The sequence below is a fragment of the Oxyura jamaicensis genome, chromosome 26, assembly GCF_011077185.1.
Source record: "Oxyura jamaicensis isolate SHBP4307 breed ruddy duck chromosome 26, BPBGC_Ojam_1.0, whole genome shotgun sequence".
In the NCBI taxonomy this organism is placed as follows: Eukaryota; Metazoa; Chordata; class Aves; order Anseriformes; family Anatidae; genus Oxyura; species Oxyura jamaicensis.
The window spans coordinates 2,312,355-2,338,867 of record NC_048918.1 but is presented as its reverse complement, the minus strand read 5'-3'; the positions used below and the strand labels follow the sequence as shown (position 1 = coordinate 2,338,867).

Sequence of the window (26,513 nt, the reverse complement as noted above, 5' to 3'; positions counted from 1 at the left end):
GTTAAAGGGACAAAAGAAATGGTACTCCATTTGCCAGTGTGAACCAATGCTTTCCCTCAGGATATTTTCATAAGCAAAAAATATAATCTACACCAGCTCACCATACGGTGAGCACAAAATTAAGCCAAAGAGTAATTACTAATTTCCAGTTTCTGCCATGTTATTCCAGCTGGGATCTACAGGGATCGGTCTAGGACCCATCTGTAAAATGTTTTCAATAATGACTTGGGTGCCAGAAAGAGCAGCCTTCTGCAGATGGCACCTAGCCATGAGGAATAACAAGCATTTGAGAAGACAGGATGCCAATTCAAGATGATCCTGACAGAGTGGAGCGATGTGGAAGAGCCCCTGCCACCCTGCTGCTAGCGAAGGCAGGTGGAGGTAGCTTGCTGATCTGATGATATTGGCACTGGGTCCACCGATGCTGAGATACTCAGTTCTTGAGCTTCTGGGCACCTGATGGCACCACGGTCCTATGCACCAAAGGCTGTGCCAGCATCTACATAACTGCTGCTGACTCTGCTCCTGTCCTCCTGGATGTCTTTCCTTTGCCCAAATCCAGTGCAAAAAGAGTGCCTGAGGAAGTCCGGATGCATTCTGGCTTGTCTAGCCCCACTCCGCTTGTAATGGTCAGCTTTATGGGCAAGTGATGGGTGCAGGCTGTCCAAATGGGCACTGCATGATCTTGCACTGACCCTTGGACTTCAGTGGAGGAACTTCTTTGCAGCTTTAAGCAGGATTGGCTCTGGCCACTTTTGGTGAGATCCAGACCATCACAGCATAAGCATGTTCTGAAGCCTTGGGGTATCGACTCTGCCACGTGTTTCAGCACGTGCCTAAAAGCCCTCGGTCCCACTAGAGAGAGATGGGGAATTGCCAATACATTGCATTTTAGAAGAATGTTTTTCAGATAAAAGCGTGAGAACTGCGTTTAGTTTTTCATCAAACCAGGTGAAAGAACCTGTTAGCAGGCTCTGCATTAAACAGTGGGGCCAGAAAATGCACTGGTTCCATCTTGCTGCAGTGGGAGTGAATTGAAAAGAGCCAAAGTCACCCTGCCCTGTTTATCCTACAGGACAGATATGCAAAAATAAAAGACACTTATTGAAAAAACCTATGTAATTGTCACGAGCTCCTGCAGTACAATCCACACTAGCATATACCCAAGCAACTATAATTATAGGGAAGAACAGAATTTGCAAAGCTGACAGCTTTTGCAAAACATTAATTACGTCAAGGTTTTTTTTAATTTATCAGTTACTTTGTATGCAAAATGTGATTACCTTTAGTTGATCCAGCTGAAGCTTGTTAGCATTTTCACACACAATGAGCACATTCTGCAGATCTACAGATGCTTCAATATACTGAAGGCAGAGCTGTTCCAGTCGAGAGAGCTTGAAGTTTAAGGCTAGTTTGTACACATCCATAATAAGCAGCACGTCCTGCACATGACCTGAAATCACAAGAAATAAAATGCCCTTTCATAACTCTAGAGAGTTCACAAAACAAAAAGAGAGACCTTTTTCAAAGCATTTCTTTTGCATCAACCCGAGCATTCAAAAGAGCAGAAGGGGCAGCGATCGGTGAAGTATTTTTACAGATAAAAAAAATAATCCATTGCTGCTTAGACTAAATCAGGAATTGGTGCTAAAAAAAGAAATGAGTGGCCTTTCAAAATGGAGGCATGAAACAGCCACCCCAAAAGATTTTTTGGACAAAGATTTTGTGACAATCGGGAGCACAATTTTTCAAGACTCTCAAAAGAAAAAGAAGTCTCTAAACACGCTGACAAGCTCCTAAACTAGCAGTTGGTTTTTCCAAAGTGCTCAGCTACTGACAGTTCTGTTGAAGTCCTTGGTATTTATGCAGTGTTAGCAATCAGTTTCCTGATTTCAACAGGCCCTGACCAAGGCACGCTGTATTTATGCACGTACAGATCTGAGGCTGGTCTAGAAGAGAGGGCTGAAGGCAGAGGGGCAGCAGGGACCCAAGCTGACCACTGCAACGGGGCCACTGAGAAACCACCTCCAGGAATAATCTTCCACAGCCTTTGCCTTCCTCGCAGGGGATCTCAGGCCATCTGCTGTAACTACTTTTTGATAGAGAAAAGCCTTCTTGCATGTTATTCGGCTTCCCAGTGTCTAATAGGGAAAATCCCATTTGATAGGCGTGCCAAGTGTGATTAGCTCAGCCTCTGAAGCGATCCCCCAAGGTGCTAACCTCTAAACTATGGGGAGCAACTAGGAATATGTAAGTCAGGACAGGACCATTGGAGGATCCCAGCAAACCAGTAACACTGCAGAAAGGTAAGCACCAGGGAGAACATGTGACAGGCTGGGGAGAAGGGTAAGAGGCTGCCTCGCCTATACCAAAGGGAAAGGTTCCGTGTGATAATCCCTTGTTTGGTCTGGTTCTGTCCTGCAATGAGCGTACTGAGGATTAGTGAACCAGCTGAGAGCAGGATCTGGCAATGTCAGCAGCAGCCAGTGAGAAGGTTCCCTCATCCTCATTAATTAGGCTTTGCAGGGAAACCTTTGGGACAATTGCATACACATTAATATTTTACTGAGAATTACCCTTTCCAAAATGGATTGAAGCTGAAGCAAAACTCCAGCGTTAGGGTAGATGCACCTCGGTTTAAATGATTGTGCCACGTGGCTGCAGTTTCCCTAGCCCCCACAGCTGGAGTTCCCTTGGGGTATCCCGCTGTGCCACAGCCCAACAGACATCACTAAAACAAGGCCGTGAGTTAGACTTGCTGTGCTGAAGCTGAGATCTTCCTATTACTTCCTGGCCTCCGACTGCTAATAACTCAGCGATCTTCAAAGAATGCATCTAATGGGCTTCTTGAGGCATTCCTTTGGGTTCGCATTTTGAAGAAATGATAGATAATGGCTTGCTCTGCTTTTCAGTGCACCCTCAGTTTGCAATGAGCCAAAACAATAGCAGAGAAAGGAAATAACTACGGGATGCATGGGCCTCCCAGACAGCTTGTGGTAATGTTCAAAACACCACTAATTTGTTTTTGTTTTTTTTCTTCCATCGTTTGGGAAGATCACTAACCAACCTTTCCTTGATGTTTGGAGATAATCAGGAAAAAACAGAAGCACTGGTTAGCATGCTTCGATAGAAATTTGCAGTATATATATAACTTATCTCAGGTAAGTCATTAAGTGCTTTCATTTTACCCACAAATACTTGATCCTGCTCCAAATCAAAATGCATGTTCACTCCTCAGTTGCTAGCATTTTGCTCCTACCCTGCTGTCCTACCTTTGCGAGGGTATTTTATTTTGTCCGTATACAGAAACTGCATGAGCACCTCGAAGGGTTGCGCTTCAGCCTCTCGGATGGGCACTTCCAGCAGCGGCTGCAGGCGACACAATTTGACATTGCCACCAATCCCATCCTTCTGACACGTTGGATGTCCCTCATCTTCAATATCTTGCTTTGATTTCTAGTAAGACAGAAAAAACACTCAAACATGGCTACAGCAGTGTGTCAGCCAGCACACTTTACTAGTGAACCAAAGGAAAGATTTTTCTCATCACTGCATAAGGAACCACATCCCCAAATCCAGGTAACTGGATTAACTTTGGCTACTCCATGTTATGCTCCTTGCCTACCCTGAGGCACATCCAGTCGCCTATGTTAATACTAATTATCCTCTTTATTTTACTGGCCCAACAGCACCTCAGCATCAGATGCTGCTTTGCTCCTACATCTGTCTCAGCAGGCATTATTTTTTTCCTAATAACCTTATTTCCAAAACTGGGCAGAATAAGTACTACCTCGCCACAAGATGACTGTTCTGAAATACTCACTTGTTTCAATCTCTCCCTCGCCTGCATGATTTTCTTTTTCAACCACTTGCAGCGAGCTGTAACAATTGCAGTATGTCCTCGGACCCGTTCCTCCTTCTGCCAAAGGGAGAGGAAGAACACACATTAAACTTTAATTCCCAAATCCCATGGTGATGGCAGATGGCAGTAGTAGCAGAAACCTGGGCTGTACTCCAGGTTACCATACATTTAGTTTAGGTTAGAATGAAAGACAAGCCTGCATCTGCTCTTCACATCCAGATGAAATTCAACACCTATATTCCCTAAAGGCTAAGCAATGGCAAACACCACTTGGAAAGAGTCTTTGTTACATTGACTGAGTAGAAGCTGTTGTACGGTTTGAGTGACATGGACCTTTCTTCTTATCATTACATCTGATTTCAGTTTTAATTTTTCTTTTCAAAACAACGGTATGCTTGTTTGCTATTGTTCCTCATATTCTATTTAAACTGTTCTTCAGAGTATCATCTGATCTCTGTAAAATCTTTTACAACTTTTTACCAAAAAAAAGAAATGCAGATGAGTTCAGATTTCTCAAGTTTTTCTTTGAAAAACACATTCTTTTTACAATTTAATGATTGTTTTCATTACTAGAGAATGAACAACATTCCTCTGTGCAGCTTTTTCTCATTCTATTTTATTTCAGTAATTAAAAATGACTCCTGAAGTGATATCTAGATCTGCCAACAGCTGCCTTGCTCTTTCCAGGGAATAGTTGTGACCTCAGAGTACAGAGGTCGTTAGTATCACTTTCAGACTGCAATTACATGTAACGGGCTCTGATGAATTCAAGTTATGTCTCAGTGACCCAAGGATTTTCTTAAAGGTTTCTTCTCCTTTGCAGTTTTATAAGTTTACCTGGATTAGGGCGATTTACTAAACCAGAAAGACATCACTCACACCAGTGACGCTGCTCTTAAAAACTACATTACCAGAGATTTTGGCACAATCATTGTACAATTTGCTTTTTCCCAGCAAACATGCTACACACACAGTCACACCCCCGTTGGGACCCCCTCCTCCTGTCAAATCCAATACCATTTTCACTAAAATCTACTCACCTCTCCCAAAACAAACTCCAAGTCACTGAACTGCCTGTTTTCCCATAGCCTCCCATAATCTTCATGTAGAGTGCATTTTGGGTAACAGGAAAACTAAAAAACAAAACCACCACAAAACACATTTTTGTCAGTTTCAATTAAAAAGAGACAGTGGATGCTTACTACCACTGTATTTTCTTACTAACTTGACCTCAATGCAGCAGATAAAGCTACAAAATATCAAGCAAACCACATGCAAAGGTTTCCTCTAGGGTGAGAGCCATGAAAGGTAACAGTAGCTTACAAGAAAATTGTCTCAATGTGGTTTGCAGATATTGGATTTGGGGGGCTAGGAGTCTCACCCGCTTCCAGAACCTGTCTGTGAGTCCTAGGCAAAAAAAAATAAATAATTTTTCTGTTGGTGGGGGGCATTGATCTGGTGTGAGCATTGCAAAATGTAAAGTGTGAAATTCCCACATCCACTGGGGTCTGCTGTAACAAGACAAAACTTCAGTGCCGAGTGTTCTGACTTAAGAACCCTGAACCAGGCAGTATGTGGAGAACAGCAGTCAATTTCCAGAAACATCCTGATGAATCCTCTCTGCTACTCAGTATTTGTCAAAATAAGTTGTCATGACCTAAGACTAAGGCACCGGAGAGCTTAGCCTTACCAAAATGTCGTTTCTCAGAAGATTTTAGAGATACACCTTAATTTTTGACAGCTGATCTGAAAATGCAAAGGCTTCCTGCTGGAAGGATGTGAAAGGGGAGCCATGAAGCTTGCAGTGAGCCAACCCAGAGACTCCTCTGTGTCGGGAGATGGAAGCAGGACTCGTGCAGAATCATTCGGTCTGTTTACCAGTGAGTTACCTGGAAGCTGTCCATTTACCTGGAACCTGTACATTTCTCCACTTCTAATGTTGTTGTCCACTGTCCCGCCAAAGATGTACATAGCATCTGAGATAACAGCTGCAGCATGGAAAAGTCGCCCACTGGGTAACTAGGGAAAGAAAAGGACAACGCAGGTGAGTGAATAAATAAAAACATCATTTTTTCTCCCAAGAAAAAGGGCCTGTAAGAGATCAACAGAGAGAATGGAAAAAAAATCTTCGTAGCCTAAAGCAACATGACCGCTTGCATCCCAGGACTGACATTTCTTTTATTTTAAGATCGTTTCTTTGAACACACTTGCCAGGCACATTTAGAAACATCTGTTCGTTACACCTTCCAGCAGAACTGAACGTATGCAGGGCTCTACGTGTCACAACTGTTGCGAAATACATCCCTTACCAAAAACTATGACTCCAAGCTAAGTTTTACATAGGAAAATCAAACATGCTTCTAGAGATGAATAGATTCTGAAAATGAGTTCTATAGATAAATTTAGAGCTTATTCTGGGCATTGTCTGGAACTGAAAGGGTAAGGGTGCCCCTTCCCTGCAGCCCTCCGAGGCAAAGCCACCCAGCAGTGGCCCAGACTCCCTCCTGCAAGGAGCCCGGCCACCACTAGCCACAACCCCCCAGGAATCAAAGCCACCCCACACTGCCCCAGCTGCTCACAGGACCGAGGGATCACACAGCCTCATCCAACACATGCTTCACCCCACAGATTCCTGGGGTGAGGAGTCCCTGCAAGTCAAACCTGCAGCGGTCCTCTTACCACATTTTTCTTTCCTATTTCTTCTGAGGTTACACAGATGGTACTGATGGAACCAGCACATCTCACTGAGGTATCTATATAAAGTTTGGAGTGACTTTTTTTTCCCTAGCTTGATCAGGCTTGGTATGTTTTCCAGGCAGCAAATCTCATTAAATCTTTGCCTACTAAGTAAAAAGCCCGCTGGTATAAGAAATCTTCTCTTCTTGTATGTATTTATAGACACTACTCGAGTAAACTCAAACATGAAACAGTATTATGTTTATCTGGAGAGGCATATTTTCCATGAAGCCATGCTGACTGGCATTTTTCATTACCACCAAATTATCCCTTTCACCACAGAGTCACACAATGCTCTCATTTAGCTTGCTGCTCACCAGAATTTGCGTGCCTTTTTCTTTTCTTCAAACCACAGCTTGCAGGGATCCAGCCCCCCGTACGGCACCTCGTACCTGTGTTTTTAATTCTCAGACGTACAGCCACCGTTTTGCTCGCTTTATGTTTGTCTGCACCAGTTCAGCAAGCCATCTAGATTGCCCTGGATAAAGATACCTCCCATCTCCAGCGTATGTCATGGATACATCATTAAAGAACTTTTGAACTTAGTGCTAAAAAATTCTGCTACGGGATAATATTGGTCTGCTAGTAAATTCTTGCTGGGCGCCCACTTGCTACGTCTCCAAAAGCGCTGCAGATACAGTCTGTTGTATCCAGCCAGCATTCCCTCATACTCGTAATCTCATTTTTCAGTCAGAACATCTTATTAAATTAATCAAATATATTATATTAGGTTAAAAAGACATCAGTGAGTTTATCAACCAAAGCTCCAGTCTCATTCCAAAATAGGAACTCTGCTTGCCAAGACCTGTTTTTACAAAACCAGAGGAGCTGACATTAGTTATATTGCATTATCTTTCTTGAAACTGGCTCTCCAATAATAATATAAAACAAACAAACAAACAAAAACAACAAAAATCTACTGTCAGAGATCAAATGCAGGCCACCTGGCTTGCACTTATTCAGGTCACTTCCCCTGCCTTTTTTTTTTTCCCCCATATAAATGATATTTAGCTTTGTTTTTAATCTAAATAATTCTTTAATACCAAAGGATTTGCTTTTAAAAAGTCAGCCATTACGTTTAAAAACCACTTACTTTTTTTCCAGTCAAAAAAACCACCACGATAGCATTTTCACAATTGGTGCCAGAAAGGAAACATGAATCATTTGTGTATTTAATCAAGTAACACTTCACTTGCTAGCCACATCAGATTTAACTCGAACAATCTGTAAGGAACACTATAATGATGATTTTTCTTTTGTAATGGTTGGTACCAGGGCGGTCAAGTAAGCAGAGCCTTGCCATTTACTAATTAAGCAATCACCACCAACCTACTTTTTTAATACGCATGTTGCATTTTTAAACCGAGTACTAAGAGAAAGGTACACACTGTAGGATAACCCGCAAAAAGGAAGGCCATACACAGTTCATCGAAACTTTCTGCAGCCGAGGCTCGCGGGGTATTCGCTTTGCTGAATGAGAGGAGCAGAACCGGAGCCAGCCCTGAACTTCCCGCTGTGGCTGCAGCCCTGCTGAGCGCCCGATGCCACGGCCACGAACCCCCAGGACCGAGGCTCCGGCCACAGAAAATCGGATGCAGGAGGTAGTAGCCTTACTACACTTCAGTGTGCGACATCAATAATTTGGAACAACTTAACTGGGGTCACGCTGGACGTTCCATCACGGGGAATTCTCAAATCTAAAAGGCACGTTTTTCTAAGATCTGAACGTACCTCGCTCAGGAACTACTGACGGAGCCCAGATGACGTGCGTGGCGCAGCCCAGGTGACTGCATCCTAGTCTCACCTATGAGGAAAGCAGCTCCTACACCAGAGACCTGGCGTTCCCAGTCGTCCAGGATGAGAGAAAACATCGCCTGCCCAATCTCAGAGGTGAGAGGAGGGCGCAGACAGTGCTGGAAAACAGGGTCCACGGAGACGGATCCTCGGGCTCTGCAGTCTCAGGGCTGGGTGCTCACATCCTCCTGCACGCAGGGCGCTAACCCAACATCCTTCCTTCCATTCCAGGAACGGAAAAGTAGCAAGGAGAAAATATTCAGAACAAAACGAATAAAAGCAGAAAGGTTCAAAGAGCTCAGGAGAGTGAACAGCTGGAGACAGGCACGCCGGGCTGCATGCTCCCCAGTCCAATGCCAGATGCCAAAACATCCTGCCCTATCTTCAGTCTTTTACTGGGAGACCTCCCAGACTGACAGAATGTGTTCAAGCCAAGTACAGTTCAAATGGAACAGGTATGAAATAATAACCGTTTTGCTAGCTGGGATGGCCAGAAAGCCTCCCAGCATGGGACTCTGTGGAGAAAAGGAGATGAGAGAATTTACAAAATCTGAAACAGGGCCACAAAAGCTACGTGCCACGTTGGATACTGGGGTCCTGGAGTTGTGAGTGTGTGTGTACTGAGAAGTCTCATCTTCTTTGCTGTGATTTAAGCATTGACACCAACTCTTGTCCGCCTCACTAGAAACACAGAGAAGAGCTTTCCTCTGCTTTCTGCAGCAGCTGTTCACGCTTTTCAAAATACGAGCTTCACCTCGCATCAAGCCTTCACTAGGCATCTCCAGCTCTTTCAGCTTTTTGCTGGGGTCACGTCTGCTGACTGCTCTTATTGCTTTGCTAGGGATGCTCCTGATGGTCCACGTATCTGCACACACATCTGCGCAAATAAGGGTGTGGTGTATTCGAACTGCCTCAGACAACAAAACAACTCAAACACATGGTTAGCAGCTCCTTGCTCACAACAACGTAAGCCAAAGTTATGGTTAGGAATGGCTGCTTTCAGAGGAACAAAGTCAGTGTCAAGAAAATGAGAAGTCAAGCTTTTGTTTTGCAGGGCAACACATTCATCCTAATCTTCTTTTATGAGTCAACGGTCCCCAAACACGCTTGTGACATAAGAATGTGTTGGTTATTCTCATTTTGGTGTTGGGAAAGAAGCTCAGAAACTTCCCAGTGTCATCCGTGCTGGTCTACCCTTTGAACCTTGCCCATCAGCTCCCACCTGGCTCATCACCCGTTCCAAGGCAAAGCTCCAGGCACTCCCTCGCATGGAGCACAATCCTTTCTCCTCACCTTCCCAGCCCATTGTTCAGCTGCTACCCAAAGCACTCTAAAAATACAACTTGAGTCTGGCAGGCAAGATAATTTATGCCAATGATAGTCTTTATTTGTAGTAACTGTGATTTCAGGAAGGGTTTTTTAAGGGAGTTTCAGTAAGGGAGTTGCTGGTGGAGCTTGGTTCACACCTGAATCCAGGCGGCTATCGTCCCTCTTGCTCAGAGCACACACCAGACTGCTAAAACCACAGATGCGTTGCCGGTCTGAATGTATTTGTCACCTCTAGGTCCCATACTTATCTCTCAATCAACGCGATCTCCTTACTTTATTAGCAGTGCCTGACAGAAAGAATTTTAGATTGAATCCTGACAGCTCTCAAGATCTGGGCTGGCACCACTCCCCACGACACACTGCCCTGCTTCATCTGTCGAAGTGTTTTCCCTATTTAAGGTTAATGGGATTTGCAATCTGAGGTTGCCTTTCAAGCTGGAAACTTTGCTTTCAAGAGCAGATCTCATCAGTCACCCTTTCTTCCCTTCCAGTATACCTCTCCATGCTGCTGCCGTGATTTAAAAACCATCATTTTCAAAATGCAAGTATTTCAGAACTCTTTTTTTTTTTTTTTTTTTTTTTTTTTTGGCATTTCTTGCACTCAGAACTCATTTCAATACCCAGTCTAGACAGCACAAATTGAGAGCTTGTCCTGTGGCACTCCTCGGGGTTCTGATTTGACTTACAAAGCTGTGCATTAGTTCTGCTTCTCTCTGTGCTAGAGCCTAGCAATCATTCAAATAGCTGAGATTAGAGCCCTGAGCATCAACTCTGGTGCTGATTCCACATACTTAAAAATAAACTTAATTAAACCTGTGCAAACCTCTGCATAAACTCATTGGTTTCAACTTTAGCCTCACCAGGAATACATTCAGCTTTACTTAAGGTCCTTAACGAATTAAGTTGAATCAACGTAAAAGTAGAATTAAATCAAATGAATAGTTTTCACTCGGGGTCTGTAACAGTTTTCTATAAGCAATTCAGAACTCATGTGCAGAGTTGAAGCTTAAGTGGTTCTCAGATTACAGCTTAAGGTGAAAAGTCCCAAGATAAATTCAAGGAGAAAAAAAAGGAGAGGAGAAAAAGTATATATAAGACCAAAATTTATTTATCTGTCCTGGAATAGAATTTAATTTGCCCTTTTTTTTTTGCTTCTGTACGTGTCTTTATTTACCTCTGAGTCTGCTGTGGGTGGCTGCTTGACTGTTGTTATGCTGAAATCTAAACCAAATACATCCCGAGATTTTTTTAAACCGCGTTCTTCTGAGGGCAAAGATCATGCCCATATATCCAGAACATTCAGAATCGGTCCAGAGAAGCATCAGAGTCTTGTTTGCAGCCTACCACTGTGACTGAACAATTCAACAGATTGGTCACGTAGTTCCCTTACGCTTTTTGCAACAACAGATGCACACAGCAATTAAAGCCTTAAGCATTAATTCCTTTTTGTCTGCCCTCTTCCTCCACTGGCTCTTCGTGAGAGGCTAAGGATTGTGTTTATTGCAAGCAGGAAGAATTCAGATCACGAACAAAGCTGGCAGAGAGGCAGTATCTCAAATATTCCCACCGTCAGAGACAGATTTCCCAAATTTGGCTTGATCAAAAAATGGGGCAGACGAAGCACCACAAAGAGACAACCTGCACCTCAAGTCAAAGCTAGCTAACGTGTCTGGAAGAGGACAAAGTAAAAATCTACCGCTAAAAACAGCCAAGCTTGCCTCTTACGCCACGCGTTGGCTGCTCCTTGCGGCCAAGCGCTCACCCGGCCCTACTCGTGGTCCAAACGCAGCTCCTCGGTACTTCTCTCAAGAAATCTGGGTCAGTTACAAAAAGTTTCTATGAATCCCTTCCAAACTTTCTTGTAAGATTCCTTCTCTTGGCTGTGAAGAGTCCGTTAGCTATATATACAGTTATTGCAGGCTGGGAGTATTTGTGTTGCTTCCAGTGTTTATCTTGTATCGCCTGTTCATTTCTTGGAGCTTTTCGAACGTTTTCCATCCTTTTTCAGAGTGAAATTTCAACACTATGTGCGATATTAGCAAATAGCTAAAATCAAATCCACTGCAGCCACATTTCAAGGCTCTTCTTTCTCATTCTCTCAGCTCCTCAAACACCATCCTGTATTTATAGGCTGCATTTCGGATTGTGTAACTTCTGTCCTCGCCCCCACGTGTGAAAGAGCGCGTATTAAACAAGCTGATCGTTGCGCTGAACTCCAGAGCCCAGATCTCTTTCGCAGCCTAGGGTCATCGATGAGTATCCAGTACCACTAACAACTCTAAGCCAAAAGGAAATAAAGAGACCTAAAGCCATCAACAAGCAAATCCGGTGAACCAACAGAAAGATAAATAAATAAATAAATAAAAATCTTTTTTTTTTCCTCTGAAACTGGAAGAAAACTGTAAGCTCTAACAAGTCCAAATAGGAGTCATTACTAGGAGCTGATTACACTCAAGAGATGCTTCTGCACTATCATACTAGGCAGCAGCATAAAATGCTCAAACAGATGGGCAGACAGAGCTTTGGATGTTTATTAAGTTCAAGGGGATTTAGGGACTAAAAATATTTTCACATGCTGACTGCAGAAAATCTATAAACTTTCCAGGCAAAATTGGAACAGAACCATTTTATAGTGAATTTCAATAGGTCAGAGCTCTGCTAATGTGCAAGGAAGCAGAATGCAACTGCTGAATTGCTTTGTTGTGCCCTTCCTTAGAAAGTCATTCCTTTCTAAGGAACAGAAGTTATTCCTTTCTAAGAATAAGGCAATGGACTCATCCGTCCTAGACAACGATGGCTTATGGCACCGGACAGTAAACAAAGTGCTGTTTACAATCCACGCAGCACCTACTGCTTTTATAACTCTTGCAAGATGTGAACCTAGGAACACAGCTGGGGTAAAGGCTTCTTTCACATTTAAGCAGGGTCAGTCAGCTCGCCACAGGCCAGTCAACCCCAACTTCAGTCCCGAGAAGGTTATGGGGCAAACCCTCCTGGAAGCTACTTCCATCACATGAAGGAGATGACTGGGAACAGTCAGCAAGGGCTTACCAAATAACTCTTTCCTAACTAATGTGATTGCCTGCTGCAAAATGCTGACTGGCTTGACAGATTAGAGGAGGGCACCACGTACTCAGCACATCTGTAGCCGACATCAAATTGTCTGCAGTGGTTGAAATGCTCGAGGCTGCTTTTCAGGAGGAGATATCTAGGGTGGAAAAATGGGCTGATGGTTGTCTCATGAAGTTCAGCTAAGGCAAATGCAAAGTCCCATCCCTGGGACAGAATAATTCCTTGCAGTGATACAGCCTGGGGACTGTCTGGCTGGAAAGCAACTTTGCAGGAAAAACCTGGCAGTCCTGGTAGAGAACAAGCTTAACAGGAGCGAGCACTGTTCTCCTGCAGGGAGGCCAACAGCATCCTCAGCTGTATCAGCAACCATTTAGCCAGCAGGCTGAGGAAAGTCATTTTTCCCTCCTGCGTTCAGCAGTTATGTCATCTAAAGTACTCTGCCCAATTTTGGGCTCTCCAGTACAAGAAAGATGCTGACCTACTGGAACAAGTCTAGTGCCAGGCTAACGAGATGATGGGGCTGAAGCACGTGAAGCGTGAAGGCTTGTTCTGTAAAGAGAGGAAAATTTGAAGGAGATATCTTACTGTCTGGAAGTACTGAAAGGAAGAGTGCAGAGGAGACACTCCTCTGCGAGGTGCCCAGTGGAAAGACAGCAGGCAACGGACATAAGTTAGAGCATGGGAAATTCTGACTTGGTACAAAGGGAAGACATCTATTACCATGGTGGTGGACAAACACTGCTACAGGAGCAGGAAGAGGCTGTTGGATCGCTGTTCTTAGAAACACACAGAACTCCGCTGGGCAAGGTCCCGAGCGACCTGCCCTAAACAACCCTGCTGTGAACAGGAGAGGTTAGACTCGAGAACTCCAGAGGTCCCTTCCAACCAACCTGCTTTTGTGATTTTAAGATTCCCTCCCATTCCTTAACATGCTTCAGGTATGGAACTCTGGCTAAGCTCCTGTTATGGAGCTTATTTAATTTATGTCTAAGATGGAAATTTAGCTTTTCCTTTCCCCTCTTATTTTCCTGATTGTACCATACAAGCAGATAAGGAATTAAAACTATTACGGATACCTAGAAAGGGTCTCATTAAAGGTTATTTCCATCCCTCTGCCCCAACCAGGGTCAACAATATATTTAATTCCTGAGAGAGGTTAATCTAACCAGCTCTTAAAGATTTCCAGCAGCAGCTTTCTAAAAACTTCTCATGAAATCTTCAACACTGCAGTTCTGTTAGTAAGTTGAAAATATTTTGTCTGCAACCTAAGAGTTGAAGACCACGATGAAGAAACTGAAACACAGGATTTTATCCTGTAGCACTAGCTACAGAAACTAAGTCATAAATGAGAGTAAGCTTGGTGTGGTATCAGCTCTTCCAGAGATTTTGTAGTTGTGGTTGTGGTAAGTAATAGGGGACGGGACAGTGGACATGATTTGATATTCCACTCAGCTGAAAATGAGATTTTTTCCACTTGATATTCTCTAGAGAATACAGCATGGAAACTGAGAGCTTAGTTCTTTAACAATATCATTCAAACACATACCGCCATCACTGCAAAGGTTGGAATATGAGCCAATCTGTAACTTACTTGAAGATTACTGTACTCACACTAAACTCATTTTCTTTTAAAATAATTTCTATACATATGCTGCAAAATTGAAAAAGTAGTCTTAACGTATACATCATCAGACGATTAGGCACAGTTTAAAGAGCAAGTGTTGCCGAATCCAATGAGCATGTCTCAAAGGCTCGCATATTGCGATCTAGCAGCAGATTACGAAGATCAAGTGACCGAACACTTGCTCCTTTTTGGAACCCTGATGTGTATTCAAAGATCAAATTACCGTAATTGTGCTTTGGGGATCTCAATTTGTCTTCCTGTATAAAACAACCTACAAGACTTCCTTGAAGCAGCACTGAAGCCTTTCTTTTGGGAAAACTTTCTCTTTAGAAAATATCATACCCCGTTTTAGAAGTAGTGAAGAATGTACCAAAGAACTGATAAAATGTTCCAACGAATCATTACTCTCATTCTTCACTGTACCTGTAAACTTTTATTTCCTTCTCTTTTTTTAGTCTGAATATTTCCAGTTTCAACTTGAAGCCACTGGATCTTGCTTTATATTTTACCAATAGATTAAAAAACCTCTAGCTTCCCAAGGAGGCCAGTGAAGAATTAATTTCCTAAACTTTCCCTCTAAAGACTGTGCTTCACAGCTGTTTCACTAAGTTTCCCAGACTTTAATCATTTTCAGATTTCTTCTCTGAACAACCTCCTTGATCTGTAAACACAAGATGGTAAGATATTATACTGGAAGATTTATCTAAGAAACACAAGAGTGATGTATTTATGTTACTAAATGATGCTACGCTATGTCAGCTTGTAGAGCCAAGAATATCATTAGCACTTCCAGCCATTTTACATTACAGGGAGCTTGTCTCAGCTACCCACAATGACTAAAGTTTTTAAGTCATTGTTTCCTAGGATACTGTTACAGGAAACAGTTAAGCATAGACCACATATCCTGTTCTTAGATATGCTGCTTTACAGACATACTGAAATATGTTGCTTGTCTGTGCCTACCTTAACAAATCCAATTCACTGGGTGGCCTCTTATTTTAATCATTAAAACTCCAGACAATTAGAAAATACCAGGGGGAAGCTGTGATTTCCTGTTTTCTTTCAAGGTCATTGACAAACGAAGAGGTCTCTAAGGGACCTAAGCAGAATCACATGCAGAGTAACCACTCCCCATTCAAAACCTTAGTTAAAATCTTTCGGTTATCCAGCCTTCTATCCATTTATCATGAGTCACGTTAATACTGCATTGTTCTAGTTTCTTCCTGGTACGTGAGCTACCAAAATATATGCCTTCTGCCTACCATCCACATAAGCCTGAATTTTTCTTTCTCTGGGATAATTGTGTAAGAGCACATCATAAACATCCCTCAGCAAGGATATGAATGTAGACTTGACAAAAAGAAATCAAGGTGCGTAACCATCTCAACTATAGCCTAATAACCATTTTTAAATAAATCATATCTTTTTCTAGATGTCTCTCTAGTTTACTGAGCACAGACTTGAAAAGATCACTGGTAGGACAATTTTCATTTAAAAATATATATTTTCTAAAAAGGATGCAGCCCCTAACACCGCATTTTATTTACAATCATACCAAGTATCAGTCTTCCCCTGCGACTGCGAAATGCCAAATTTTATCTCTAAGAGCAGAATATGATACCCTGGCAACTACGCTCACCACATCTGAAAGCAATGAGATCTTGTCAGGGGCCTCATTGCAGGAATTCAGAGTTTTGTTCACATAATAATGTTTCTTTTGCCTGAAGATACCTCAGCAGAACTGATCTCTGCACAGGGAGACTGTGGCAGACTCATCCATGGCAGGATGAGTAAGTACTTTTAATCCTTCTTAGCTGCCCACAAACCATATCACAGTAATCCATCTGAAGAACTCCAGAACTGTGCCTCAAAGTAAGCCAGAGAAGGTTACCAACACATTAACCTCCTTTTTTTGTTTATTAAAAAAAAACTAAATCAAATAATAGAGCTTTGAAAGTCAGAACTGTGTGTTACTCTTGGCTTTGAAAGGCCTAATTGTGAAACTAAAACGTTCCAGAAGCCAAGCATTAAGAAATTTCTCTTTTAACTTTAGGAAAGGAGGGCTGCTTGCTAGTACCTGCAGTCACTGGGGAGTCGATGGCAATTAGCCTGGTAAGAGGGGAGCAACCCATACACATTTTAACCTCACCTTCCTAACACTTTGTGACGAAGCAGAATTTTCTTCCTGTTCCTACAACAGGACCTTGTCCTCTACAACGCAGGTGGCTGTCCCCAAACACCATTTTTGATTCTGTGTGACTGCGCACACAAAGGGGGTCAGTGCTGATGTGCTTCCCTGCCAGACCTCAAGCTCCCTGCCGTTGCCTGCAATATGCTCCTCTGCTCTAGCACGAACCGTGGCTGCTGTGTGCGTGCGTGTGCATCTGTCTGCTGGGAGGCCCCTGTGATAGATGGGGCATCTTCCCTCCTGCTGCCTGCCCATTTTTTGTGCTCTTCCAAGCTGCGCTAGAAAGAGAAGGATATTTTGGGTTCAGTAGAAAAAAAATCAAGCGCAACAAAGAAATAGGAAAATCTATTTAAATTATTTTAAAATTCTCTGATAGCCCTATATAAAGGAAATCCAGCACCTCAAGAAGCTTCAGCAATGTTATACAGACAAGCAAGGACACAGACCTGATACTCCTCCAGCTGCCTTAGAAAAGAAGAACCACCAACTGTGAAAATCATCTAACAGAGAAAAGATGGAGAATAGCTCTGCATGCTCTGTAAAATACATATGTACATATCTTACAGCACCAAGAAAAGGCCTGAGGAAATATGGATTGCAACTGTGCAGCTCAGAAAGCATGTCTTGCCACTCACTATGATTTCCTAACAGCGTAACGGAGGAGTTCCTAGTTTATTTTTGAACTGCTGATCTCTTTTCAATTTAGGACCCTCTCTTCTGTTTTTTAAGTCATTTTCCAATCCTCCATGCCACAGCAAAGCACTGTCAACAATTCTGAGAGACCTGAGCAGAGAATTAAAACAGGTCCACTGCCAGCCTCATTTCCAGTCTTTGCTCTACCCGTTTAGCGAAAATGCAGAAAATGCAGGACTGTGTCAGTGCACCTACAGCACCTGATACACGATAGCTGCCTGTCCTCAAGAACTGCTTCAACGTCCTTCATGGAACTAGCTCTGCTAAACAGCAAAATTGTGCTGCCTTCGCAAGGGCAAAAGTCTCAAGATTCCCGTCTTATTTTACATGTCACCTTCCACGTCGTCCTTAACAGGGTAGCAGGGACAAATGCCATTTCCACCTGACAGCCAACAGTTCATTTCTAGTACTGGCTTCGGTCTGAAAAGGCCAGATCACTACCAGGATCAGTCTGAAAAGCTTCTCAGGGCTGGCTCTGCATCTTAGTTCAGAGAACAAAGATGACAGAAAGGCAGCGGTGTCCAATATTTGTGATGAACGAGAGTAAGATCTTTTGCAAAGCACTTTAAAAATCACTACTGAATTAACAGATAAATCAATGCCATTCCCTCTTATTTTGAACTCTGGAGACTTTACCCATTCAGTGCTAAAAGTCCAAAAGAAGAAAGAATAATGGAAATGCATCACGTCAGTCTACAGAAGAGGTGAAATTCAATTTTTCATATGGAAGTTAACCTGCTTACATACTTGCTTTAGCTGTGGCACTATTAAGCAAAGTTGTACTGCAGCATTTCTAAGCAGTAATCAGCATTCGCCTGACCGCTCCTTCTGAGCAGAAATGTCTCCTCATTTCCCACCTGAACCTCCCCCAGCACAACTTGAGGCCGTTCCTTCTGGTCCTATCCCTGGTTATCTGTGAGAAGAGGCTGACCCCCAGCTCCCCACACCTTCCTTTCTGGTAGCTGTAGAGAGCAATAAGGTCTGCCCTGTGCCTCCTCTTCCCCAGACTAAACACCCCCCGTTCCCTCAGCCTCTCCTCACAGGACTTCTGTCCCAGGCCCTTCACCAGCCCCGTAGCCCTTCTCTGGACACGCTCCAGGGCATCGATGTCCTTCTGGAACCGAGGGGCCCAAAACTGAACACAGTACTCGAGGTACAGCTTCAGCAAAGCAGAGTACATGGGGACGATCACCTCCCTGGCCCTGCTGCCTGACTGTTCCTGATACAAACAAGGATGCTGTTGGCCTTCTTGGCCACCTGGGCACACTGACGGATCATGTTCAGCTGAGCATCGACCAGCACCCCCAGATGATTTTCCTCTGCACAGCTTTCCAGCCACTCTGCCACAAGACTGTAGAGCTGCATGGGGTTGTCGTGGCCAAAGTGCATGACCCGACAATTAGCCACGTTAAATTTCATCCCATTGGCCTCTGCCCATTGACAGATCCTGTCGAGGTCTGCACCTTATCTCTTTCCAAAAAAACCCTAAACATAAAACTAAGGTTAACCCTAATTAGGACCCTAGACAAGACCTATGGCGCCAGTTTCTCCCATCAAAAAGTGCTCCCAACGGAAGCCTTTGGGTACACTTGAACTTCCTTTGGGAGCCTTTACAGTTGGGAGCATTGGCGCCGTACGTGTTTTTTAGGGTCCTACGTAGGGTTACTGCAGGGCCTTCCTACCCTCCCGCAGGTCGACACTTCCCCTAGCTTGGTGTCAGCTGCAAATCGACTGAGGGTGCGCTGAATTCCCTCATTCAAGTCATCCATAAAGATATTAAAGAGGATGGGCCCCAACACCGTCCCCAGTGCCATACAATCCATCCTCTAAAAAAAAATCAGCTGTTTCAAAGGCCAAGATAGATTATGCTACTGTACACTACCAGAGGTCACCATCATTTCACATATAAGCAGAAATTAAGTGTTGGGATAACATTGCACTCATTGTCATCTATTTAATGGGAACTTTTTCAACGTAATGGGATTCATTCTGTTCACAAATCTGAATGAGAAAGGAAATTTCAAGTTCAAAGAGTGTCCTGGGAGTAGTATGGTAGGAGAGATTTACTGCTACTGTCAGAAGTCTTTACCAAAAGCCTATATAAACTTCAGGAAAATAATTCCAAGAAATGATGTACTTATCATTCCAGAATACATAAAATTATTTAGAACTTATTTAAAATGTCAGAAGTCTCTCAGATCTTGCAGTTAATCAGTCTTTTTAGAAAATTTATAATCACATTTCAACAGTGCTTCATTCTCACTTCCTATTTCTGTGAAATTAGTCTCTGGACACCATAGCTACAGAAGAACCTTCAAAAGGTAACACACAAAACTAGCACAGACACCTGCCTGGGATTAGAGACAGCCCATGAATAGAGTTTTGAAATATGGAGTGCCATATTCATTTTAGTAGGGCCTAAATCAGGCAACAGTGCTGTTTTACAACACTGCCAGCAGTTCAGCTCCTGAAAGTGATAAGCATGGTACTGTGAGGAACCGGTAGCTGAGGAAGCCTTATATGTCAAATAATAAAGGTGGTAGGTACAGAATGGGATCTACCTTCCCAAAGGTGGTCACATCTTTAAAAAATGGGGATGCCTTTTTATTGATTTCACGTTAAAATAAATCAGATTCATGAAGCATAAAGTAGGCTACCTTGAAATACTTCAGTCAAATAATTTTTCAAAACCAGGCCCACATCCATTGTTAATTTACAAGCGCTGTATAAAGGGGATTTTCCTATTCATGAAATGCTGAATTATGTATCTTTGTAAACAACTAAAATGCAGTCAAAGATGTAAGCACCTCTGTCATACCAATTCCGGCAAAATTAGTAAATCTGCATTTGATCCTAATCCATGTAATATTCATCCCTTTACGGCATAACCTTAATCTCCACAGTTCTCCAGAGAGCACACAAGCGTCTAGGCATTTCTTCACCACCCATCAGCTAATACAAATACTCTAAACCTACTGGCTGAATCAGCTGAAATGTTTTAAATTGGCTTAAAGCCAATTGGCTTAAAGCAAATTCTATTAAAATGACCAAATACAGTCAACATAGCCATTCCAACTCCAGGAAATACGTATATTAGTAGAGGCTTCAAAAAAACTATTTTTCTCTTGCATGCTGGGAGAGAGATGATTAGAGGCCACCCCATTTGCTAATATCATGCACTCAGCACTTCAGCTCTGCAATGCCAGGTTATCTCAGGGACGGGCATTTATCAGAGTGCTGTGAAAAAAGATCGACATTTTATCGCATAATCACTACCAGTGCACAGGGTGAGATTATTCTTAATCTTTGTCAGACTGACTGACAACTTGAATTACAAGTCTTTTATGGTATTTTTTTAAACAGCAGTAAGCAAAGTTTTAAACACGATTGCAGAGTAATAGTAAATCTGACTAACTTTCACAGGCTGCTATCCATAATCCTTCAGCTGCTTAACCATTAGTGCGAAGGAACTATTATCATTTAACTAAAAGCCTCTGTCCTTGTCAAAAACATGTCCATAACCTGTCAGCAAAACCAAAAGCCGACCGTTTTACCTCACTGTCCGGGCTGGGTTGGATGACCTCCCAGGTCTGAGAGTCCACGTCATAGCAGTGAAGTTCGTTGGGCAGCGTGTTGTCCGCAGCACCACCAAACACGTAGAGATGCCGGTCAAATGCCACCATTGTGTGGCCGTACCGCCGCTGTGGAGGAGGAGGGGAGCCCCGCAGCAAGTGCTCAGTAGGAATTCGTGTCCAGCTGAAACACCAAACATGAAACAGAGCGCGTCTTTCACGTTTATCTTGAAAACAGGCTTCTCACTCTCACTCAGATTATACAAATTAAGAAGAGAAGCCCATTAGAGTTGTTACTGAACCCACACAACCACAGGCCACTGCAAACCCCTTAAACTTCTCAGAGACCTGCATCAGCACCATGTTGCTAAACAGCTGAGAATGTCATAAAGGCAACACGTCTCCTTAACCTAGACATGTTTCTGTAAACCCCAGCAGCTCGAAGACCACGACTTGGGAAGGAATTAGTGATCTACTGTCACACATTTTAACAGCTAACCCTTCCAAGTAAACGGCAGCTTATTCACAATGATATCACTATTTCAGCCAAGGATTCGAGGCAGTTGGCTGTTGTTGCCACTTGTGGTTCCACATCTGCCAGTGCCGCTGGTAACCAGACGGACCAGGTTTCCAGAACAGACCGTAAGATCTGCACGCCCACCTTGGCCAAAGCACATGGCAAAATACAAAGTCTCATTAAAACAGTCCATATTTTATTTAATCTATCCTTGCTAGTCATAAGATGCAGTATTCTTCCTCAATAGCTTCAAGTACATGCATTCCTCAGCTTAAGTAGTCAGGGATTATGTGGATTTTGTGCAGCTTAACTGTAAAAAAAACTTACATTTTTTCCTTGAATTCAAACTGAAAGAGATTATTGGTAATCTTTGCTCCACTCTGGCCAGAGAAAACAAACATCTTGTCTTTGCAAACAGCCACGGGAAAATTACAGCATGAAGGAGGGATCTCACCGCTTTGTTCAATCTGAAAGATAATGAAGTACAAAATAAACAAACAAAACATTTTGTAGAGAATGGTACACGTGTGGAGTATGCTTGTAGGAACACACAGTGCATCTGCACATAGAGTAGATGGTAACCAACATTTGCAGACAATCACGTCCCCATAAATTTGGCAATAGGTAATCAATGAATGCTGTGCTTACAGGTCTGCACTGACTAATTTTACCATGGATCAAAAAAGATGGGAGGCCGTATTTCTAAAGCCTCTGTCACTGCGAGGATGGGGATTCTCTCTGATCTTGTCAGACACTCAGATTCCTGTTGATGGCAGTGGTTAAAGCAGGAAACACAGTCTTTTTTTTGCAGGGGACAGAGCAAAGCCACCCCAGGCAGTCGAGGTCCAGCTCACAAATTCACAAGCAGAAATCATTCGTTCATACATTGTCGGTTTTCCAAATCAAAATCAAACTTGAACTGCTTTTAAGCTGTGTGACAAATACATTCTAAATAGAGAGCAATGCAATCTGGTATAGGATATTTAAAGTAATTGTGTGTGAAAACCAAAAAAGAAAAGTTACTTGCGTTATTTCAAATTAAAGCTTCTTACCTCTTCCCAACATGTTAGCTCTCTGTCCTGTAGGCCAATTGTCCACATATCATTTAACCTGTGTTAAAACACAAAAAAGTCTGACTGGAAACACTTTATGTTTTGTTATTTTTAGCTCATAGAGCTGAAAAGACAAAGATTATATTTTAACAGCGTTCCTTCTCCTGAACAGGCAGAATCTCCTGTAAAAAAATAATACAAACCTAAATTTCTAAATCTGTATTTGATACCACCACCAGAGCCTGCTTTAGCATCTTTCTGGTTACTTACACACAACAGTTAACACAGCAACTCTGCTCGGAGCTAAGGATTAGAATTTAATCTTTGGGATTTTTACAGAAATACCCCTTATTATCGTGCTTTCTTTCACCCATTCCTGCTAACTCCTGATACTGACCACAGTAATTATTTATGTGGCTGAATCCTACTCCAAACACAAAAAAGAGGATAAGTGAGTAACGTGACACATCAGGGGCTACTACGCATCTGACTATGCTTTTCCCAGTACAAGTAATTTGCAGACTACAGATGCTTCTTTTCTTTAGAGTTGCCTGGAGGCTCATGTTCCACAAAAAGACATTTTTAGCATGATCTTGGTAAATTAGATAGCTCCTCTCACCCAATCTCTCCTTCCAGCTATCCAGGGCCCATGGGGAACTTCCTAAATTGGAACAGAACAATTCCACAGTCATGCATCTTTCACCAATTCTTCCTCCAGAAACAAAGGAAAGATCCCAGCTGCTTCTTCACATTAACGTCGGTTCTGGTGGAGACTGAGCAGCTTTTCTACAGATTCTCCTCAGAAGAGGCACCCAGCAACTTGAGGCATCTCCTAGTGTGTGCCAGTCTATGTGTTCTCACGGTAAAATAGCATGCGTCAACATAAAAAACTTCCCATCTTCACCAAGACAAAAAAATAAAATAAATCACGTGTTCAGAATTGACTCTTCCCTGAGGGACTCAGCACATGTGAAGAGCTGGAACCTGGAACAGAGCACCAGGCTCTCCCTAACTTCTCAGTACCGCTCCTTTTCAGTCATTTCTCATCTAACATCTCATCTGCCTTCAATCTAAATAATCCTGATATTTCAGTGCAATATCCCACCAAGAGTATCACGTATTTTCAAAGAAAAAGCTCACATGGTTTTCTCAGTTGTGGTATGTGACTTCATAGAAAAGCCAGGCTTTGTTCTGTCAGCTTTCGGCAACATCAGAAGGCCTGCAGCGGGTATCTTCTAAGGAATGCTCATTTGCCAAATTTCAAAGACCTTTTAGCATCTTTGCAACCAAGCAAGCTGTCAAACTGTACATCCACAGCCATTCTGAGTCACCGGCTTTTTAGCTCTTAAACATAAACTTATGTGAACACGTACTGGTGAACTGCAAAAATCTAATGCTCAACAACAGTGGGGTTTAGCACAGCTCCCATTATTGTTAAAAGCACTCGGTATGTGAAAATGTCTCTACAGATGTGAAAAGCCAGTGGCTGGGATTTTACACAAGCGACCAAGGAGAGAGCGATCCCTCCACATACCGTGCGTTGCCATCGTATCCCGCAAAGATCCACAGCTTATCACTGTACACTGTTGCACCGTGAGCTGACCTCGCAACTGGTAACCTGCAATTGAGAAAAAAACAAGTCTTAATTACCTACAGAAGTGCTATAAGAAGGATCTGCATGATAGGCAAAATGCACAGTTAACAAGAATAAAGCCCCCTACACAAACTGCCTCAGCCAGGCAATTGCTTCTGTCATACATCCTCAAAACACAAAGCAAGCTTCTGATGGGTGCGTTTTAGAACGTTATTCTCTCCTTCCATCGCTGAACTATCTCAACACATACAGGGAAAAAAAATAAGCCAACAAATTGCTTGTTATGCTCCAAATACTCTGAAGTGTTTTATCTAAGGTAGCAAAGCAGTGGGACGATTAATAGCACTATCATTATAGCAAAGTGGAAAACTACAAATGTCATAAAAACCCCGTGCAGGTTTTCACGCACTAAGAGGATGGAACACGTAAGTGAAACCATGGACAGGGTTCAAAAGACTACTGGGGATAGCACAGCGCGGGGATTCCTGAAATACAGAGCCCATGATAAAAGATCAGTCATATGATTTCTCCTTCCTAATTGGAATTGCTTTTACTAAATCAGCCAACTGCAGCTGTGGGGAAAGAGAAGGACGTTTGAATTCATAAAATATAAATAAGAATTACTCTCTGAAATGTCCGAAGTTGCTGGAAGAACCAGAAAGAGATATCACTAACGTTGTCTACCTTCTAAAATGTAACTCATGAGCAGTGAGCAACAGTAACTGAAGAACAGACTGTGTGTTCCTCATCCATTTCTGTAAGTTACACGAGAGCCACGAAACAACCTGAAATGTGCATAGCCAACTTGAAGAAATAATGAGTTCCCGTATTTAATTTTCCCTTGGAAAATTGCATCTTGGGAACCTCCATCCAACAGATGCAAACACACATCAACTCATTCATTTGCTTCTGAATGTGTTCGCGTGAACACGCATCACCTTAATGCTCCAAGTCAAATTTTAATAAGAAAGGAACGTGCACATTTAACTACAAATAAGCTTCGTTTTATGACAAAACCAAATTGAAACCACATGGAATCAACAAATTTCATGCTATCCACAAAAAAGAGAATTTAAAAGAAATCGTTTCCTTTGCTCCCATCCCTTCTGACCCAGAAATGAAACGTGAAGGACAGTTCTGTCAAATTTCCAAACTTGTACGCTCTGGAATGTCGGCCTTCAGAACAAAAGATGAAGTCTTCAAGAAACTTTAATTAAGAAAGCACATCAGAAACAGTCTTACAGCCTTAATACTAACCTTGTAACTAATTGTGTGCCATTTTAATGGTTGCTGAGTGATGCTCAGAATCGTGAAGCGTGAGATAATAATGTCGCTTCCTTACCTTCCTTCAGTCTTCCACTCTGTCCATTGTCCAGTTGCAAACTTATATTCAAAGAGATCATTTTTATTCTTCAGGTTGGAATTGGAATAAATGTCTCCAGTATAGCCACCTGAGCAACAATAATTCCATTAGACTCAAACCCAATACAGCATATGTGCTTAGAGTCAGTATGTGAAAAGAAAACTTAAGTTCAGACAACTCAGAGAGAAGCTATTTAACTACTGGACTACTGCAGATGGGAGACTTCTCCTTTGCTCTTAGCCCTCCAGAAACACCATGGCAATGAGCTTCAAGTCTTCATTGCTTTAAACATAGAAGCAAAAGTATTTCAAAGCTAAAGGTGAAATCACAGCCAGCCGTGGAAAAATACTAGGTTTTCTACTGAATAAGATCCTTTGAGGCTTCCTAAAAATGTATCTTTTTTAAAATACCAACACATTTATCATTCCAAACATGCATAACCGTAATCTGCCACTGTCTTACCAAACACAAACATGCTGCTCCCATAGACCACAGCTGAGTGGTGATACCGTGGTGCTGGCGGGGTCCCCGTGGTAAAAGCCCTGCACGACATTTAGAACAGCAGCAATCAAACACCCTTGTCATGCTTCGAGCACTCAAAGTTATTCTGCTGACTCAACGGGAAATACAACTGTTAAAAGTTAATCTACTGTTCTTGACTATTTTCACTGGTTTTGGTTGCTAAAATTATATTACCTAGGATTTCTTAACAGGCTAAGCACCGCAAGCAGAGACAGCATAACAAACACGAAATCTGTTTGGCGGAGATAGCAAGTAAAGCACAGGTAAGACAACACAGATGGCACAGTCCAGAACGAGGGAGCAAAGCAAAGGCATCCATGAGCCCCCCTCTGCACCTCTCCTTGCCCGAAGGGCTGCAGCAGCCCAGTCCCTCTGCCCACGTGCCCTTCTGGCACTCTCAGACTGCACGAACGGTGCCAGCCCACAGCTCCAAGCACCGCTGTGCTGCCCAGCATCCCCTGGCAGGAGCTGGGTGCATCTGACAGCCTCCCTGAAGGCTCTGCCACACACCAGACCAAGGGGCTTGGGAAGGCCCAACTGCAAATGCACCAGGGCAGGGGGAAGACGCTTCCTCCTGGATGATCTATGTAGAGCC

At 42.8% G+C, this 26,513-nt stretch overlaps 1 protein-coding gene across 1 annotated transcript in view; it reads right to left on the bottom strand.

Moving 5' to 3' along the window:
* LZTR1 (leucine zipper like transcription regulator 1) overlaps positions 1–26,513 on the bottom strand; it is a 35,473-nt gene that overhangs the window by 8,149 nt on the left and 811 nt on the right. The window contains exons 4-14 of the mRNA XM_035347079.1: positions 25,859–25,938; positions 25,376–25,484; positions 23,974–24,057; positions 22,440–22,497; positions 21,715–21,854; positions 20,853–21,054; positions 5,771–5,881; positions 4,903–4,995; positions 3,824–3,919; positions 3,273–3,456; positions 1,284–1,453 (exon numbers count right to left, since the gene is read on the bottom strand). Coding sequence (XP_035202970.1) covers positions 1,284–1,453; positions 3,273–3,456; positions 3,824–3,919; positions 4,903–4,995; positions 5,771–5,881; positions 20,853–21,054; positions 21,715–21,854; positions 22,440–22,497; positions 23,974–24,057; positions 25,376–25,484; positions 25,859–25,938 — 1,327 coding nt within the window. The remainder of the gene's footprint in view (positions 1–1,283; positions 1,454–3,272; positions 3,457–3,823; positions 3,920–4,902; positions 4,996–5,770; positions 5,882–20,852; positions 21,055–21,714; positions 21,855–22,439; positions 22,498–23,973; positions 24,058–25,375; positions 25,485–25,858; positions 25,939–26,513) is intronic.